This window comes from Octodon degus, unplaced genomic scaffold (assembly GCF_000260255.1).
Source record: "Octodon degus isolate 3935 unplaced genomic scaffold, OctDeg1.0 scaffold00007, whole genome shotgun sequence".
NCBI lineage: Eukaryota > Metazoa > Chordata > Mammalia > Rodentia > Octodontidae > Octodon > Octodon degus.
In genome coordinates, this window is record NW_004524583.1 from 17,685,601 (window position 1) to 17,701,046 (window position 15,446).

General features: G+C 52.8%; 2 protein-coding genes across 7 annotated transcripts in view; both read left to right on the top strand.

Annotated features, from left to right (window-relative positions):
- Positions 1-6,515, top strand: part of Rab15 (RAB15, member RAS oncogene family) — a 21,440-nt gene extending 14,925 nt beyond the window's left edge. For 3 of the 4 annotated variants that reach the window (XM_023702853.1, XM_023702864.1, XM_023702860.1), the window contains exons 2-7: positions 766-826; positions 1,636-1,696; positions 2,256-2,333; positions 3,014-3,103; positions 3,821-3,907; positions 4,040-6,515. In XM_023702853.1, the coding sequence (XP_023558621.1) occupies positions 766-826; positions 1,636-1,696; positions 2,256-2,333; positions 3,014-3,103; positions 3,821-3,907; positions 4,040-4,198 (536 nt within the window). In that variant the 3' untranslated portion in view covers positions 4,199-6,515. The remainder of the gene's footprint in view (positions 1-765; positions 827-1,635; positions 1,697-2,255; positions 2,334-3,013; positions 3,104-3,820; positions 3,908-4,039) is intronic. The other variant, XM_004624782.2, reaches the window with a different exon arrangement.
- A 1,426-nt stretch (positions 6,516-7,941) lies between these two features.
- Positions 7,942-12,583, top strand: Gpx2 (glutathione peroxidase 2). 3 transcript variants are annotated; one of them, XM_023702874.1, is made up of 3 exons: positions 7,942-9,492; positions 9,594-9,856; positions 11,875-12,583. In XM_023702874.1, the coding sequence occupies exons 2-3, from the start codon at positions 9,635-9,637 to the stop codon at positions 12,223-12,225; spliced, it is 573 nt and encodes a 190-aa protein (XP_023558642.1). In that variant the 5' UTR covers positions 7,942-9,492; positions 9,594-9,634; the 3' UTR covers positions 12,226-12,583. The 3 variants fall into 3 exon arrangements, with proteins under 3 accessions (XP_023558642.1, XP_023558640.1, XP_004624838.2); XM_023702872.1 differs by having other exon boundaries at positions 7,943-9,492; positions 9,566-9,856; XM_004624781.3 differs by lacking the exon at positions 7,942-9,492 and having other exon boundaries at positions 9,499-9,856.
- Positions 12,584-15,446: the final 2,863 nt, after the last annotated feature.

The following is a 15,446-nucleotide window of genomic DNA, read 5'->3' on the forward strand; positions in this document are numbered from 1 at the left end:
GGGGGGGGCGCGCAGAGAGCGATTGAGACTGGGTGTGGTGGCGCACACCTGTAATCCCAGCGCTTGGGAGGCTGAAAACAGGAGAATCACTGAGTCCGATCTGTGTAGTGAGACCCTGCAGACCCTGTTATAAATAGAGGGGAAAAAAAACCCAAAAAAGTATCCTTATGAGTTAAGCGGACAAGAATCTGTAAGCCAGCCTGCAAAGCTTCTGCTCCTGCTCCCGCTCCGTCGTGCACAACAGCGCCCCCTGCCGTTCTCCACCGTCCATCTCGCCCCACATTCCTGGTCGTTAACGAGACAGAGGTGCTGGAGGGACCCAGGCAGATGATGTGGATTCCAATTCCTAGGGGTTAAAGAAGGATGGATGCAAGTGGTCTCTTCAGCTGTATAAATAGGAAGGATCATTTTATGCAATGTGAAACACAACTCTGCAATCTGCTTTCTGCCTCCGTTTCCCTGGAATCCTCTACTGCTGGCAACTTTCAGTTCAGTCCAGGAAGGGAAACACTGGACACTTTTTTAGGATCAGGTTATGGTTCAAGAAGGCCTTTACCTTATTTATACCAGCGGTGGCGAATCCACAGCATGCATGCCACAGTCAGCTGTTTGTTATCTCTGATAGCTCTAAAACGCGCCATCGCTGCCTGATACCATCTCTACCACACTGAGCCAAAAGAAAATCCCCGAAGTGTGAGCGCCTTGGACTCCTCCTACTCGGGTCTCAGCAGATGACTTCTTTTCTTGCCTGTGCTCTTTCCTCAGGTGTTGACTTTAAGATGAAGACCATAGAGGTAGATGGCATCAAAGTACGGATACAGATTTGGTGAGTTGGGCAGAAGGAGGAGAGGAGCCTGGGCTACTTCTTAGCTGCCGTTGCCATAAACTCCCTCAGCTTCCTCTGGGATAAGTGGACCCCACTATGAAGGAGGAAAGCCCAAAAGCCATCGCCTGCTCCCAGGAGCTTAACCTTGATTTTAGGAAGCTGTGGGATTGAACGCAAGTCACTGAAGGGCAGGGATGAAAAGGAATCGGTAAACTGCCTACTGTGGGTTTGATTTAGAGTTAGGCTTTCCCTTAGGATTTCCCACACCGTGGTTACGGAGGGAAAGCTCCACCCCATCCCTAGGGTGGTACCCTGAGTTCCGCCTACAGCATGGTGCAGTTTCCAGCAGTAGCCACCAGGGGCTGCTGTGGCTCTCCAGCCGGAACTCGGAAGTATCCTTCGTGGAAGTTCTGGAGCTTGCTCTCCATCCTGTAATGCACAGGGTTTACCTTGAGAAGTGCCACGGGCACTGGGCATTTAGCAGCCTTCTCCCGTATAACCAAGCCTGGCCACAATGGCCAAATTTAAGAAGAGCGTTGTTCAAACTTGGTTAAAACCAGTTGGGTTGTGGGCCCAGGTGTGGGTAGAAAGGCCAACGGCCTGCAGGGCCTGCCAGAGCTAGCAGAGGGAACCGGGCCTGTCACTGCAGTCCAGTGTGTTCGGATCCCTCTGGGGACCAAAGCACCACTGATTTTTCGCGCTGCAGCTCCCCAGCCTCTACTGCAAGGGCACAGTCTCCCAGTTCCTTCACCCTTCCCTGCCCGTTCCTGTGGTTTCTGCTCCTCTCAGGGACTGGCTTTCTACTGCAGGGACACAGCGGGGCAGGAAAGATACCAGACCATCACAAAGCAGTACTATCGACGGGCCCAGGTAAGCCACCATTTTCAGGGTTCGAAGGTGGGAAGCTGCCACCTGCTTGCCCAGCTCTGGGTACTTGAGGTATCTGTGTCACTGTCCCCAAAAATAGAGCCCTCGGGTTGCTGGCAGGGAGGCACCCTCAGGGCAGCCTTTTAGTCTGCCCTAAGAAAGATTGTTCATTCCTTAACTCCCTGTGCACTTACTGTAGGCAGGCCCCTTACCCCCTTTCAACCTTGGATTCTGCACCAAGGGCCCAGGTCACAGCATGTGGTATGTTCCTCCTTCCCCAGAGGGTTTTGTGATGGTCGCAGGGTGGCAGCTGTAGGGGCCTGAGAGCAGCAGGCATTTGCAGATGCCCTGGGTCCTCACACTACACAGAGAATGGAGGGGCCTGTTTATAAGAGTCCTAGTGTGGCTCCAACTGCACTGTCTGTGTGCATCTCCCTCCATCTCTCCCTCTCCCTTTCCTTCTCCCTTTCCCTCTCCTCCTTCTCCCTCTCCCTCTCCCTCTCCCTCTCCCTCTCCCTCTTCCTGTCCCTCCCTCTCCCCTTCCCCTTCCCTCTCTCCTCAGGGAATATTTTTAGTCTATGACATCAGCAGTGAGCGTTCTTACCAACACATCATGAAGTGGGTCAGTGACGTGGACGAGGTAGGAGACACCGCCTCGCTGACAGGGTGGGGAAGGCCAAGCAAGGGTCAGGCAGGAAGAGTGAAGTGCTCAGGGTGGGTGAGGACATGCTGTTGGCAAATCTGACTGCCCACGCCCCTGGATGAAATCCCTCTGTACCTCCCCAGAAAGGAGTCAGTTTCAGGCCCACCCTGTGAGCACTTTTCCCCCTGAAGCCTTAGGAGCAGGTAGAGCTGCTAGCTGGGCTCCTGGGCCTGGCTGTGCACATGGCCCTGGGCAAGCCATTGGGACTCAGGGGCCTCCTGCACTATCCACCAGACGGGGGCTGGGTTTAAAGTCCAGTGTCCCTCCCAGCTCAGATGGCACTTGTTCAGCCCAAGAAGGCATTAGCATGAGCCAGAGTGTCTTCTACTCTAGGCTGTCCCTGGCACTCCTGGCGCCAGCAATGGTATAGTAGTCCCCCATTATCCGCCATGGTTGACAGCAAGTTGACTAAAATTGTGGAAGCAAAACTGTGTGTGTGTGTGTGTGTGTGTGTGTGTGTGTGTGTGTGTGAGGGGGTTCTGTCCTTGGGGGAGCCTGGCACCTGCATCTGGGCAGCTTTTTCTGCCTGTCCCTGTGCTCAGGTGTGGCAGCAGCTCTCGGGGGAGGTGTGGGGGAGGGCAGCTCTCACCGGCAGCTCTACCTGTCCCTTGCTATAGTATGCACCAGAAGGCGTCCAGAAGATCCTCATAGGGAACAAAGCGGATGAAGAACAGAAACGGCAAGTGGGGAGGGAGCAAGGGCAGCAGGTAAGCAGCGCCCACCTGGGTCTTGTGCTGTGTGTCAGGGCCATCCTGTGAGCAGGCACCCAGAGTACGCCCCGCCATCGGGTCCCCTCACGCATCCATGGCATCCACAGCCCGGAAGTCTGCTGGCTGTCCTTCAGGAGGGGGCTTGAGTCTACATAGAAAGACCTCCGGCAGCTCCTATGGCCCCAGGCTCCCCAGCAGGTGACCTCTGTGAGAGAACATCCCCATGGGAGGGACGCAGAAGGAAGGCTGCTGCCATAGATGTCAGTCCAGTCAGGAGCCCATCTCCCTCGGGGGCCACTCCTCTACCTGGGAAGGGGGAGGAAAGCACGACCCAATGCGTTGCACAGTGGGTGACAGCCACTCTTGCTCTGCTCAGCTGAGAAGGAGGCCAGGCTGAGGGCGAACAAGTCTTGCCCAGGCGGCTTAGCTGTTGGGTGGTGGGGGCGGCACTTGTGATCCGGCCTGGGCCGGGGTGCTCTGGGCCTGTGTTTGCACCAGTGGGGCTCACTGCCACTGCATGTTGCTGTCTTTGAATCCTGGTGGTTTAGGTGATGTCTGGGTGGGCTGGAGGGACAGAACACCCCCTTCTCTGCCCGCCTTGTCCTGGAAGGAACGTTCAAGCTTATGAGGAATTGTCACAACACAGTGTGATGTGTGAGAGCATGGCAGAAGGAGGACGCGCCACGTGGAGGTTGCCTCCTAGTCCCCTTTCAGAAAGGCCGTCTTGTTTTGCAGCTGGCGAGGGAGTACGGCATGGACTTCTACGAAACAAGTGCCTGCACCAACCTCAACATCAAAGAGGTGAGAGTGGTGGGGACCAGCGCCCTTCCGGCTGAGCTGCAGAGCGGGAGGCAGAAGGGGGAGGAGGTGGCCCCTCCGCCACGCGGGCTGCGGGGAGGAGCGACCCCCCACTGACCCGGTCTTGGTTTCCAGTCTTTCACGCGCTTGACGGAGCTGGTGCTGCAGGCCCACAGGAAGGAGCTGGACGGACTCCGTGTGCGCGCTAGCAACCAGCTGGCCTTGGCGGAGCTGGAGGAAGAGGAGGGCAAGCCCGAGGGCCCTGTAAACTCTTCGAAAACCTGTTGGTGCTGAGGGTCCTGCGTGGAGCGCCCCGCACAAACTGTTCCCCTGGGGGACACGGGAGCCTGGGCTGGGCCCGCCACTGCCCTCTCCTTGATGACCTGTGAATCAACAGCTGCTCGGCGCCCCAGCCTGGCCCTGAGAGCTGCTCTGCCGTCCTCTCCGAGCAGCCTTGGTCCCTGGTCCCACTATCCTGGAGTGGTTTCCTTTGGCCTGCTGTAACCCCCAGTGTGCTGCGAGCAGCGCCCCACGCCCAGCTCCCCGGCAGTGGCTGAGACCACAGGCAGCAGCTGCAGCTGTCGCTGTCCTTCCTCACGCGTCTGGCTGCTCTGCCCTTCCCACGCTCTCCCTCCTCGTGCTCCGTATGGTGGCCCCTCCCACGCGCTGCCTGTGTCTTGCTTGCTGTGCGCTCCTGGAGCACCTCCTTCCTTCCAACCCCGCAAAGGCGATGGGCCTGGGGTCACGGGGAGTCCCGCTCCTGCCCCGGGGAGGACCCCCACCCTGCCCCGGGGTGAGCCAAGGCTAAGGGTGCTTCCTCCTCCTCCCGCCCCACTGCTCCTGCCTGTGCCATGGGCCTGTCTCCCTGAGGACCTCAGAGGTAGGAAGGAAATGCCAGCTGGGGGTCCTCAGCCTGGGACCATCCTGCCTCTGCCTGCTCCCCCTGCCTGAGCTCTGGCCCTGCTCAGCTGCCCCATCTCTATGGGGAACTGAGTTCAGAGGCTGCTTCAGAGAAGAGAAAATGACGCGGGGTGGCAGGGATAAAACGTCACCTCCATGCGCTACCTCTCACGCAGCACGTACAGTTTCTCTCCTTCTGGGCTCCAGAGTGTCAAGACAGCACCAAGGCCTGAGTGCCGGGGCGCCGGAGAGCCGGTGACACTGTCAGGCCAACCACAACTCCAGAAAGGGGAGTGCTTGGAAGGGAACGCCCAGCTCTTAGATGGCAGAGCAGGTGCAAGCAGGCCAGGGGCCGCGAGGCACAAAGCAGAGGGGCCGCAGCAGCAGCAGCAGCAGCCAGGGCCCCTGGTCTCCTCTTCCTTGCCTGTGTGAGAACTTTTCCTCAGAATCTCAGGCAGATGTGAGAGGTGATGTCACTGTGTGGCTCTTTGATTGAACCCAGCCTTTGGCCACCAAGGTTCCCTAGGCCTTAGCACCTGTGGGGAAGGGCAAACTCCTGGGAAGAGCGAAAGATGGCCCTGGTGCTGTCCTCTAGTCTTTGAGACAGGGCTTATCTGGCCCTCCTGCCACTTCGCAGGCTTGAGGATCTGCCAGCTGCACTGTGGCTGCCAGGGCAGGGAGGACTTCCCTCCTCCCCATTTTGCTTTCAGGAAGGTTCTTTGACCCCTATATCCCAAGAGCAACTTGAAGGACTCTGGTGGTCATTGTGTCACCATCCTGAGGTGGGAGAAGCCCAGGGAAGAGGATTGAGTGCCTGGGGCTGGAACCTAAAGGAAGAATCAGGCACTGAGCATTGTTCCCCAACCAAGACCACACCCCACCACTCCAACCCCGCTCCCCTTCCTTATTCCTCCAAAGAAGGAAGTGAAGATAAAATCACTGGACATTTCCTCCTGGCTCTGGACCAACCTGGGGAGAGGCAGCAGGAGAGGGTGGCTCAGGGTGGAGGAGAGGTGAGGACGGTGAAAGAAAAAAGCAGAAATAGGAATAAGTCATTGGCAGATGAGAAACTTCAAAGCTGAGGCCTTAGAATGAAGCCATGATGGCTTGGCTGCGAGGACTGACGGGAGCAGCCACGTGGAGGGGGGCAGGGTGGGGCTGCCAGGCCTGTCTGCCCTCAGCCAGGAGCTGAGAAAGGAGAATCATGAGGCACTGCTCCCACCTGTAGGCCAGTGTCCTGTGCGCCCTGCAGATCGGGCAGAGCACCAGTGTCTTTCTCTCCTAGCCTCCTCAGGAAAGGATTATATTTTTTATTGTAACTTAAGGGTCTGGAAGGGAAAGCCTGGACCAGCGAGCCCTCTCCAACAGGGCCAGGGCTAGAAGCAAAAAGGGCTGGGATTTCAGGGTGCAGCTGCACTTAGCAGAACCACAGTTGGCCTCCACCTACCCCGCCCCCATGCCCTGCAGGTGGCCAGGCGGTGTCCTGAGCCTAGACTGTTGAACAGGCTGTTCTGGCCTGCCTTCTTGGCATGGTCTCTGGCCCTGTGCCTTGAGACTCGGCTCGGCCCCTGGGTACCACCTGCTCCTGAGCCCCGCCATCTCCCTGTGACAGGTGAACTTCGTGTACTGTGTCTCCAATCCATTATCCCAATTGTGAGCAGGGTTCATTTATTTTAAACACAGATGTTTACAAAATAAAGAATATTTCAAACCACAAGTGTGGCTGCTGTGCATGCCCCAAGGAAAAGGGCTTGCTGGGTGCCTGGGGGTGAGGTGAGAGCAGGAGTGGGAGTCCTGATGCAGGAGGCCCAGAATCCCCAATCAGCAGCCACAGAGTGACCATGGACGTGGCAAACTTTGTCTTCAGTTCTCTACCTTTCTTAGTGCTGCCTGCAAAGAAGCCCAGCTCCCACTGCAGAAATAAGATTAAGCCCAGTCACTGGAGGACACTAAACATCTATGTTGGGGTATATGTGGGGTGTTATCTTGTTTTCTCATCTTTGAAAGAAAATACTCAGCCCCCAAGGTTAAAGGAGGAAAGGGTTATTTAGCTCAGTTTGTAGAGGTCGCTGCAGTCAGCTGGCTCCAAGGCAGCCCGGTGTGGCAGAGGGGTATCAGAGGAGAAATGTCTCAGAGGACAGAAGGCAGTGACACTTTCTGTCCCATACAGCCTGTGGGCTACATGCCCTTAGGGCAGGTGGCACTTTCCCAGGTGGGGGCATCTTGAATCCCAGCTTCACAGCCCTGGTCCCAGCAGCATGCACCCTAGATCAAAGCTTCACTGAGGACCACATGGGGTTTGGGGGGGACATTTAGATCCAAGGTGCAACAGGGAGTCTTTAAAGCATAGCAGATTTCATCTGTGCAGGATGGATGAGAAGCAGATCTTCCTGAAGGTGTGAGGGACTAAGTGATCAGCATGTGGGAATGGGGTCAGGGTAGAAGGAAGAAGTAAAACAGGTCAGGGCAATTGCAGTCTTAAGAACTTAGGGGCTGGTGAGATAGCTCAGTGGTCTATAGAGCCTACTTAGGCAAGCTTAGGCAGGCGAAGGCGACCACAGTTCAATCAGGGTGGGCTGAGCTGGCCAAAAAAAACCCAAAAAACAAAAACATTTCATAGTTTACTGAGCACCTGTGATACTTTATTTCCTCTGATCCTAACAATCACTGCATAGGAGAAGGAAGGTGGTTGTCTTTATCAGTGTTCAGTTGATAAGGAAACAGGTGCTTGGAAGCTTCAAAGATTTGCCGAAGCGCCCCGAGTAACAGTAGTAGAATGATGGGTGGCAGCCACCGCCACGGCATCTGGAGAAGGAATTGCTGGTGTTTCTATTTGAAAGAGACCCTATAAGCAATTCTCATTTGCAGTCAGAACTGAGCAAGCAGTCAGGGTTGCTCCAGAAAGCAACCAGCACACTGCAGAAGGCTTCAAGGACAGGACAGTTGCCAGGGCATGCCCAGGAGAACAGGGCCAGTGGAAGTAAAATTGGAAACAGGTAATCTCTGAGCACCCCAGAAGGTGTAGCTAACTGTAGGGGTGCAAGCGGGGTGTGTGTGTGTGTGTGTGTGTGTGTGTGTGTGTGTGTGTGTGCAACTCCTTAGTTGAGCTGGCAGAAAGGGAGACCATGTCCCCTGTCTTCACTCTGCACTCCTGTGGCCCACCTGCCCCAAGGAGGGCTTGCAAAGGAGCAGCGAAGAGGAGCTTTCTCTGGCTGCCCAAGGACGGGGGGAGCCCTAGGCAAACACATAAACCTAGCAAGTTAATGTGAGGGCTTCGCCCACTGTTGGTACCAAGTCCCTCTGACTCAGTGAGTTGGAAGGGACGTTTGTTGGCTGCGTCCAGGAACTGCACCCAGCCTCAGCAGGGGACACACTTGGCTCTGTAGATCCTGTCACCCTTTTGTTGGCAAATGATTCCATTCCACTTGGATAATGGAAACTAGTTTTTAGGGAGTAGCCAGTTGAGACATGGTTCCCATGTACTTAAAAAGCCCGGGAACAAGAAACAAGATGGAAAAGTGGGGTACTCCCTTGTGGGCAGTTCCTCCACTTCCTCCATAAATCAGTCTCAAGAACAGCTGCTCCCAGCCTTGCTTAGGCTTTGTTCTGGGAGACAGTTCCCACTGAAAGCCTACTTGTGAAAACACTCTGGGAAACACCGGCCTTCTTACTAAAAATTTTCTTGAAGCCGGGAAAGGTCTAATTACTGGCTTCACTGATGGAGAAGCTGGGCACTTTAAAAATTATTTTGAAAAATGGTTTGTTTAGTTGGAGGATGCTTGAAGAATGGAGTGACTGCAGGGTCTTTTCAGTTTCAGAGGCATCTGGGGGTGGGTCTCCATGCCAGTCCTCAGCAGGCCCTGAGAGGTCGGGCAGTGCTGTCCTCTTGGCCTGGCACCTCAGCAGTCCACCTCCCCACACCCTTCCTTCCTAGGGAGCCGCACAAGGCCTCCGAGGGCTGGGCTGCAGCTCTCTCTGAGGGGAAGTGGGAGCAGCAGTTCATCCACCTGGAGCCTACCCACCTGCTCGTGAGCACTATCCCAGCAACGGCTGCATCCTCAGGACTCTGGCGTGGGGGTCAAGGAGACGGGAGAGGATCAACATGGGAGATGGGACAGCGCAGGGACAAGGGAGAAGGGCCCCAAGGACAAGGAGAGCCAGCCATGGAAACAGGACAAACACAACTGTACCTCTTCTGCCTGATGCAAATGAGGTGCTTGAAAATGACACATTGTCCTCGTGGGGCCCTCTGGTTTGTGTCTCTTTGACTTTATAGAGAGCAACAGCTAATGAGAAAAATGTGAACAGTTATACAGATCTCGGTGTTTGTCCCATAAGGTGGGCATGAGCCCCGACCCCCTTCCCCATCTTTTAGATCTTGCCAGACTTTGACCTCTCAAGACACAACTCAGAGACTGGCACCTCAGAAAAGCACTGCAGGAATACCTGTGCCGGAGGAAAGTACTTGCTGGGGCAAGCAGAAGTCAATCTTGCATTCCTCCCTCCTTTTTTTTTTCCTCCCATTTGACCTTTAGGGCTCTGGTTTCCTGCAAGTAGTGAATTATTCACGGGTGCTCATAGATATCAAGCTGCCCCTTTCCAGTCTGCCAGCAGGGTGGGGCAGCGAGGTGGCTTTGTTCAGTCTCAGAGGAGGAGGAGCAACCTCCCTGCTCAAACAACACACACAGGTGGGTGCTTGTTTTTGCAAAGTCATCCAGGGATCTCTCAAAGGCTTCTTGTGCGTCCTGCCCATCCCTGCAGCTCCTCCTCCTCCCCACCCTTTTCCTAGACCCTTAAGTGGGCTCACCCCACTGGGCTCTGCTCTTCACCATGGCTTACATTGCCAAGTCCTTCTACGACCTCAGCGCCATCAGTCTGGATGGGGAGAAGATAGATTTCAACACATTCCGCAGTAGGGCGGTGTTGATTGAGAACGTGGCCTCCCTCTGAGGCACGACCACCCGGGACTTCACCCAGCTCAACGAGCTGCAGTGCCGCTTTCCCAGGCGCCTGGTAGTTCTTGGCTTCCCTTGCAACCAATTCGGACATCAGGTGAGTGGTTCCTTGTGGTACCAGAGAACTGGGCTGACATAGTTTGGTCAGGAGGACCCTGGAGAGGGGTGAACGACCATGTGTCTTAGTCTGGAGTCATGTTTTTGCAGCTAGGTCTTCAGGTGCATGTGAGCACCAAGGGAGACAGATAAGTTTTGAGGTTAAACATGGAAAGTGTATGTTTAATTATTGTTTCTCTACTCTATTCCATGAAGGATGGGACCAGGTATGGTCTTCTTTCTATTATGTCCTCAGTGCCAGTTGCATGGGAGGCTCATGAAATATTTGTTGAATGAGTGGAGGAAAAACAAAGTTAAGGATCAAACCAGGACTGGACAGACTCAAGAGATCTTCATTCCGTTCTTTCATGGCTCTGTGCCCTTGGAAAGGACAATTTTTCTTAGATAATATCCACTCAGAGGCCTGCAGTGAGGTTAAGAGGATAAGATATATGGAAGGAAGTAGGAAAATACAGAGTACTAGGCAAACACAAATTTGTTACTTAGATTGAAGACTCATTTGTTTAAATCAGCAGTAGAAAGTAGATGTGGAAAAAGGAGAAAGGTTCACAGCAGGGAGGCGTCTCCTCTGGGTAGCACCCATCTGCCTCCTTATAATAAGCCGAGTCATTACAGACCTTCAGCCTGCACACTTCAAGTGCTCTTCTAATTATGACTTTAATTGCACAAGCAGACCATATGTCCCCAAGTGTATCCTCCGAATTTCATTCCCTTAGTTCACAGCAGCATGAAGGTAAGAGAGGATTGGCCAAGGTGTAAGCAGGAAGGCAGAAGGCTCAGATATGACCAGCCAGAGCCCAGACCATGACTACTTGCTGTTTCCTCCCCTCAGTTCTCTTTCCAGCCTTCACCAGGGTAGGGGAGACAGAAGAGGCACAATCTCTTCAGAGGCATCTCCAGCCCCAATATCTTCAGCCTTACAACCCATGTTTGAGCTAGTTGGTTGCTGGAAGGAGTCCAGAAGCCAGCCATGTACTGAGAGATAAGAAGTCTAATAGAGATCAGGGGAAGCTCAGGAGTGTCACGAAGCCTAGACCTGACTGGTCTAATTGATTCTGTAGGTTGGAGGCAGGAACTTTCTCCAGAGGGAGATACTTTCAGACCGGAGTGCAGGGGTGGAAAGTAAGGGTTCTTACAGGCCTTTGTGGTTGTTGAGGATGGGGAGTGCTGAGCGGATACAGGACAGGAAGGGCTGTAGGGAGGGAAAGACAGGTGACAGCTTCTAAATGAAAGCATCCATAGTTGAATGCAAGGAGTGAAGATGGGGTGTGATGGATAGCACCCTAGATGTGGAAGGAATAATTACAATGAACTTCAGCCCCAAGCACTTATTTTATCAATTGACACACACCCCCGCCACACACACACACACACACACACACACACACACACACACACACACATTCTTGAACCTTAAACCCTCTACCCAATTTGATTCATTCCTGTTGTAATATCCTGGCTGTCCCCCACTAGGTAGTTCCAGGTAGAGAACATTTGCTCTTGCCTCTAACTTGCTTTACTTTCTTGGCGTCTGAAAACTAGAGCTCCTTGGCTAGGGTACAAGCTTGCTCCTATTTGCACTTGAGCTGTAGGACAAGGCAGGCCGAGAGCTAGAAGCTTTGATAGGCTTGTCCTAAGTAGGACAGGGTCCAGGTAGTGTGACCTGAACCCCTTTCCTTTTCTTCTCTGCCCTGAATTCAAGGTTCCTTGAAGATTCAGACAATAACTCAAGAGCTGTCCAGAGACAGCTGGGATCAGTCGGATCATTAAGTGCAAGAAGAGCCAGGTTCAGAGCTGTAAGAACTTCCAGAAGAGGCCTTGCGCCACTATAAAACAATAGCGGAGAGCACAACTCTGAGAAGAGAGCTCATGTGGAGTGTCAGAGAGAAAGGGAGAGGGAAGGGCGGGTAATGAGCCTGGGAAGGGGGTGAAGGAGGCAGAAGGATTTGCAGGTGGATCTGTCATTTCCCCTTCCCCTCTGTCTTTTTCTGCTTCCAGGAAAACTGTCAAAATGAGGAGATCCTGAACAGTCTCAAGTACGTCCGCCCCGGGGGTGGATTCCAGCCCACCTTTACTCTCCTCCAGAAGTGTGAGGTGAACGGGCAGAACGAGCACCCTGTCTTCGCCTACCTGAAGGACAAACTCCCCTACCCTTACGATGACCCATTTTCCCTCATGACTGATCCCAAGCTTATCACGTGGAGTCCAGTGCGGCGCTCAGATGTGTCCTGGAACTTTGAGAAGTTCCTCGTAGGGCCTGAGGGGGAGCCCTTCCGCCGCTACAGCCGCTCCTTTCATACCATTAACATTGAGCCTGACATCAAGCGCCTGCTCAAGGTTGCCATATAGATGATGTGAGCAGCTGCGCACAGGGACCTGCCCCCTCCCCCACCCCTCCCCCATCCTTTCCCTCCCCTCCCCCTCCAGTCCCTAAGTATTCTCCTAGCACAGTGTGCTCTCAGGTCCTGCTGGATCAAGCTTTGCTTAGACCTCACCGCCTTCCCCCAAGAGCCTTGCCCTTCCCATCTGTTTCCATCTCCATTCTCCACCCTCTGGTTGGTGATCCAACTTGGAGTGCTAGGGCCAGTTGGGCTCTGGGCCTTCACAGAATGACGGTACCGTCCTAAATGCTATGGGTGGTGTCTGAGCAGTGTGAACGGCTGGAGCCAGCCTGCTGGATGAGTCCAATAAAGTGCAGGCGAGGAAACAGCCAGGCTCTTGTCTCTCCTTCCTGATCAGAGGGCAGAGGGGTGGCACAAACTGCAGGGGCACACCGCTTTGGTAGAGGGAGCCTCTCATTGAGAGGACACACTAATGACGGCTGGAAAGCAGGCTGCTGTGCTGGTTCACAGCGACAGTTGGGATTGCAGGGAAGGTGGGTCGTATGATTTTATGACTTTCTAGAACTGGTGTAAAAGCAAAAGTAAAAAAGAGGAATAAAGAGCAGAAGAAGAGTAGGCCCTTTAGTTAAACATATTGGGAAGTTGTTGGAAAATCATAAGTAGGAAGGCATCACAGCGCTGTACCAGGCCAACTGTATGCAATCTCAAGCTTGCTTGCTTGCTTGCTTTCTTTCTTTCTTTTTCTTTCTTTCCTTCTTTTTTGGTACTGGGGATTGAACTCAGGATCTTGAGCTTGCCAGGCAAGCACTTCTTCTACTGAGCTATCTCCCTGGCCTCTTGAACATTTTTTGGAGACAGCTTGGTCAGCTTTCAGGAATAGGATACTGTTGCTGGGAGCGCGGCGATCATTTTATTCTTTTCTGGATTGCCTTGTTGAATAATACAGTGCACCCCCATGGCCAGGTTCTGTCACATTCTGGAGAGGACACCTGTCCAGAGGCCACTATCCTGTCACTTTGACCCACAAAGGCTTTTTTTTTTCCCCCACAAAGGCTTCTTGCTGGAATCTCATTCAGCTTTCCCTTCTTGCACCACTAGATGGAAATTGGGCTTCTCTTCACTGACCACTGAAAGGACAATTTTCCAAACTTGACTCACTGCCTGAGAATCCTTATGCTGAGTAGAAAATGCTCCTCCTTTCATCTGCTCCCTACAACTTTTCTAAGCATTGCCACCATCTGAGAAAGAAATGTGAACTAGAAGTTAAAGATCCCCATTGTTTGAACAAAAAGCTCTGTCACTGAGCTTGCTTTATTTCGAAAGGATATCCTGAGGGATGTATGGGAATTCCCAGGCATCCTTCTGCAGGCCTTCTAAGTTAAGGCTGACCTTAATTTGATTCTTGACAACTCAAGCCTTTTGGATTTTTTTTTTTTAAGCTGGGGATTGCACTCAGGCCCTTGCGCTTGCCAGACAAGCACTTATTCCACTGAGCCATCTCCCTGGCCCTTGTATCCTCTTGTTACACAGTAGTAGAGCCACACTCCCAGTGTGGCGATGTGTCACAGGCATTTTAGGGCCTGATACATTAGTTTGGAATTTTGGGTCCTTCCAATGGGGATCAAGTTGAAATAATCATTTAGGGACTCCCAAAGCAGTGGGAAGTTCTGCATACGTGGTTTTGCAGAGAGAGCAAAGGGGCCATCAGACTAGAAAAAAGTCTCCTCACTTGGACAGGGGAGATGCTGTCCACTTCGGACAAGTCCTGACTGGTCTGGCTCAGGAGACAGGAGAGACAACCCAGGAGGAACCTCTGTTTCACAAAGATCTTTAGTTTTATTAAACATTGCCTTGTTCCTTTCCTTGCTTTTCTTCATCTTTTTTGTCCCCTGCTTTTCATCCTCAGTAGAGCTTCTGGTCAGTCATCAATGGAAAAGGCCAAGTTTTAATGTAACCACCGCTTTCCTGGATAAATACAATCTCATAATCAAATTTCCCCCGGGCCTTAGAGCCAGGGAAGTCTCACTAACAAGTTCTTCCAGAAGCACTGAGAGGCTGCTGCTCTATTCAGAGGAATGACGGAGACAACAGATTCCCTGAGGGCTCTCACAGAAAACAGAGCTTGGAAAAAGTGATGTTAGGTATCACACAGAGACTCATGATTCTTTTTCTCTAAGACAGAGTCTTGCTATGTAGTTCAGGCTGGCCTCCCCCTTGCAGATCTTTCTGGCTCAGCCTTCCAAGAGCTGGGCTTTTATTTATTTATTTATTTATTTATTTATTTGTGTGTGTGTGTGTGTGGCCAGCTCAGCCCACCAGGGGGCGGGCTGGCTGGCATGTGGTGCTGGGGGATCGAACTGCAGTCCCTGTGCTTTGACTAAGCTTGTTCTAAGTAGGTGCTTTAGACCACTGAGCCATCTCACCAGCCCCAGGGCAGTCTTTTTTTAAGACAGGTCTCCCTATGTTGCCCAGGCTGGCCTCAAACCCACGATCCTCCAGCTAGCGCCTCTCAGTAGCTGTAACTGTGGGTTGTGTGCCGCCCAGCCTGGTCTACAATTACCTTCATGATTCTATTGCCACAGCTCTGTCTCCTTAGTTTCAGAAGCACTGAGCCAAACCCTAGCAGGCACGCACACCCCACGGCCTGCATACTGCACACACTCTAGGATGATTTTCTAAAAAGGAAGTTGTATTACTTATACACATTAACTATATGATTTTTTTTTTTTTTTGTATTTTAGGGAAAGGTCTACAGGGTGTTCAGGATCTCACTACTAGATCGGACTGGTAGTGATTCTCCTGTTTTAAGCCTCCCAAGTGCTGGGCATGGCGGGCCAGGGGATCAAACCCCCGGCCCCCGGGCCTGCTTGCAGATGCTTTAATCCGCTGAGCTATTTGACCGGCCCTGGTCCTTCTCCTTCTAAAGTCTCAGGGAGGGGAATAAAGAAGAGCAATCCTGTTATTTCCCTTTCATTTGATCAGAAAGTAAAAATTCAGCCAATTGGATCCAAGAAGTTTTTATTGCATTAGACCCATAGAATTCTAGAAAATGATAAAATATCACCAGAGCAGAGTGTGGCAGCACAGGCCTGTAATCCCAGCACTTGGGAGGAGGCTGCGATGAAAGGAGCTGCAAGTCTGAGGCCAGTATGGGCTATGTAGTGAGTTCAAGGCCAGTCTGAGCTACATAGCAAGACCATGTGTCAAAACCAATCAACCAACCAAATA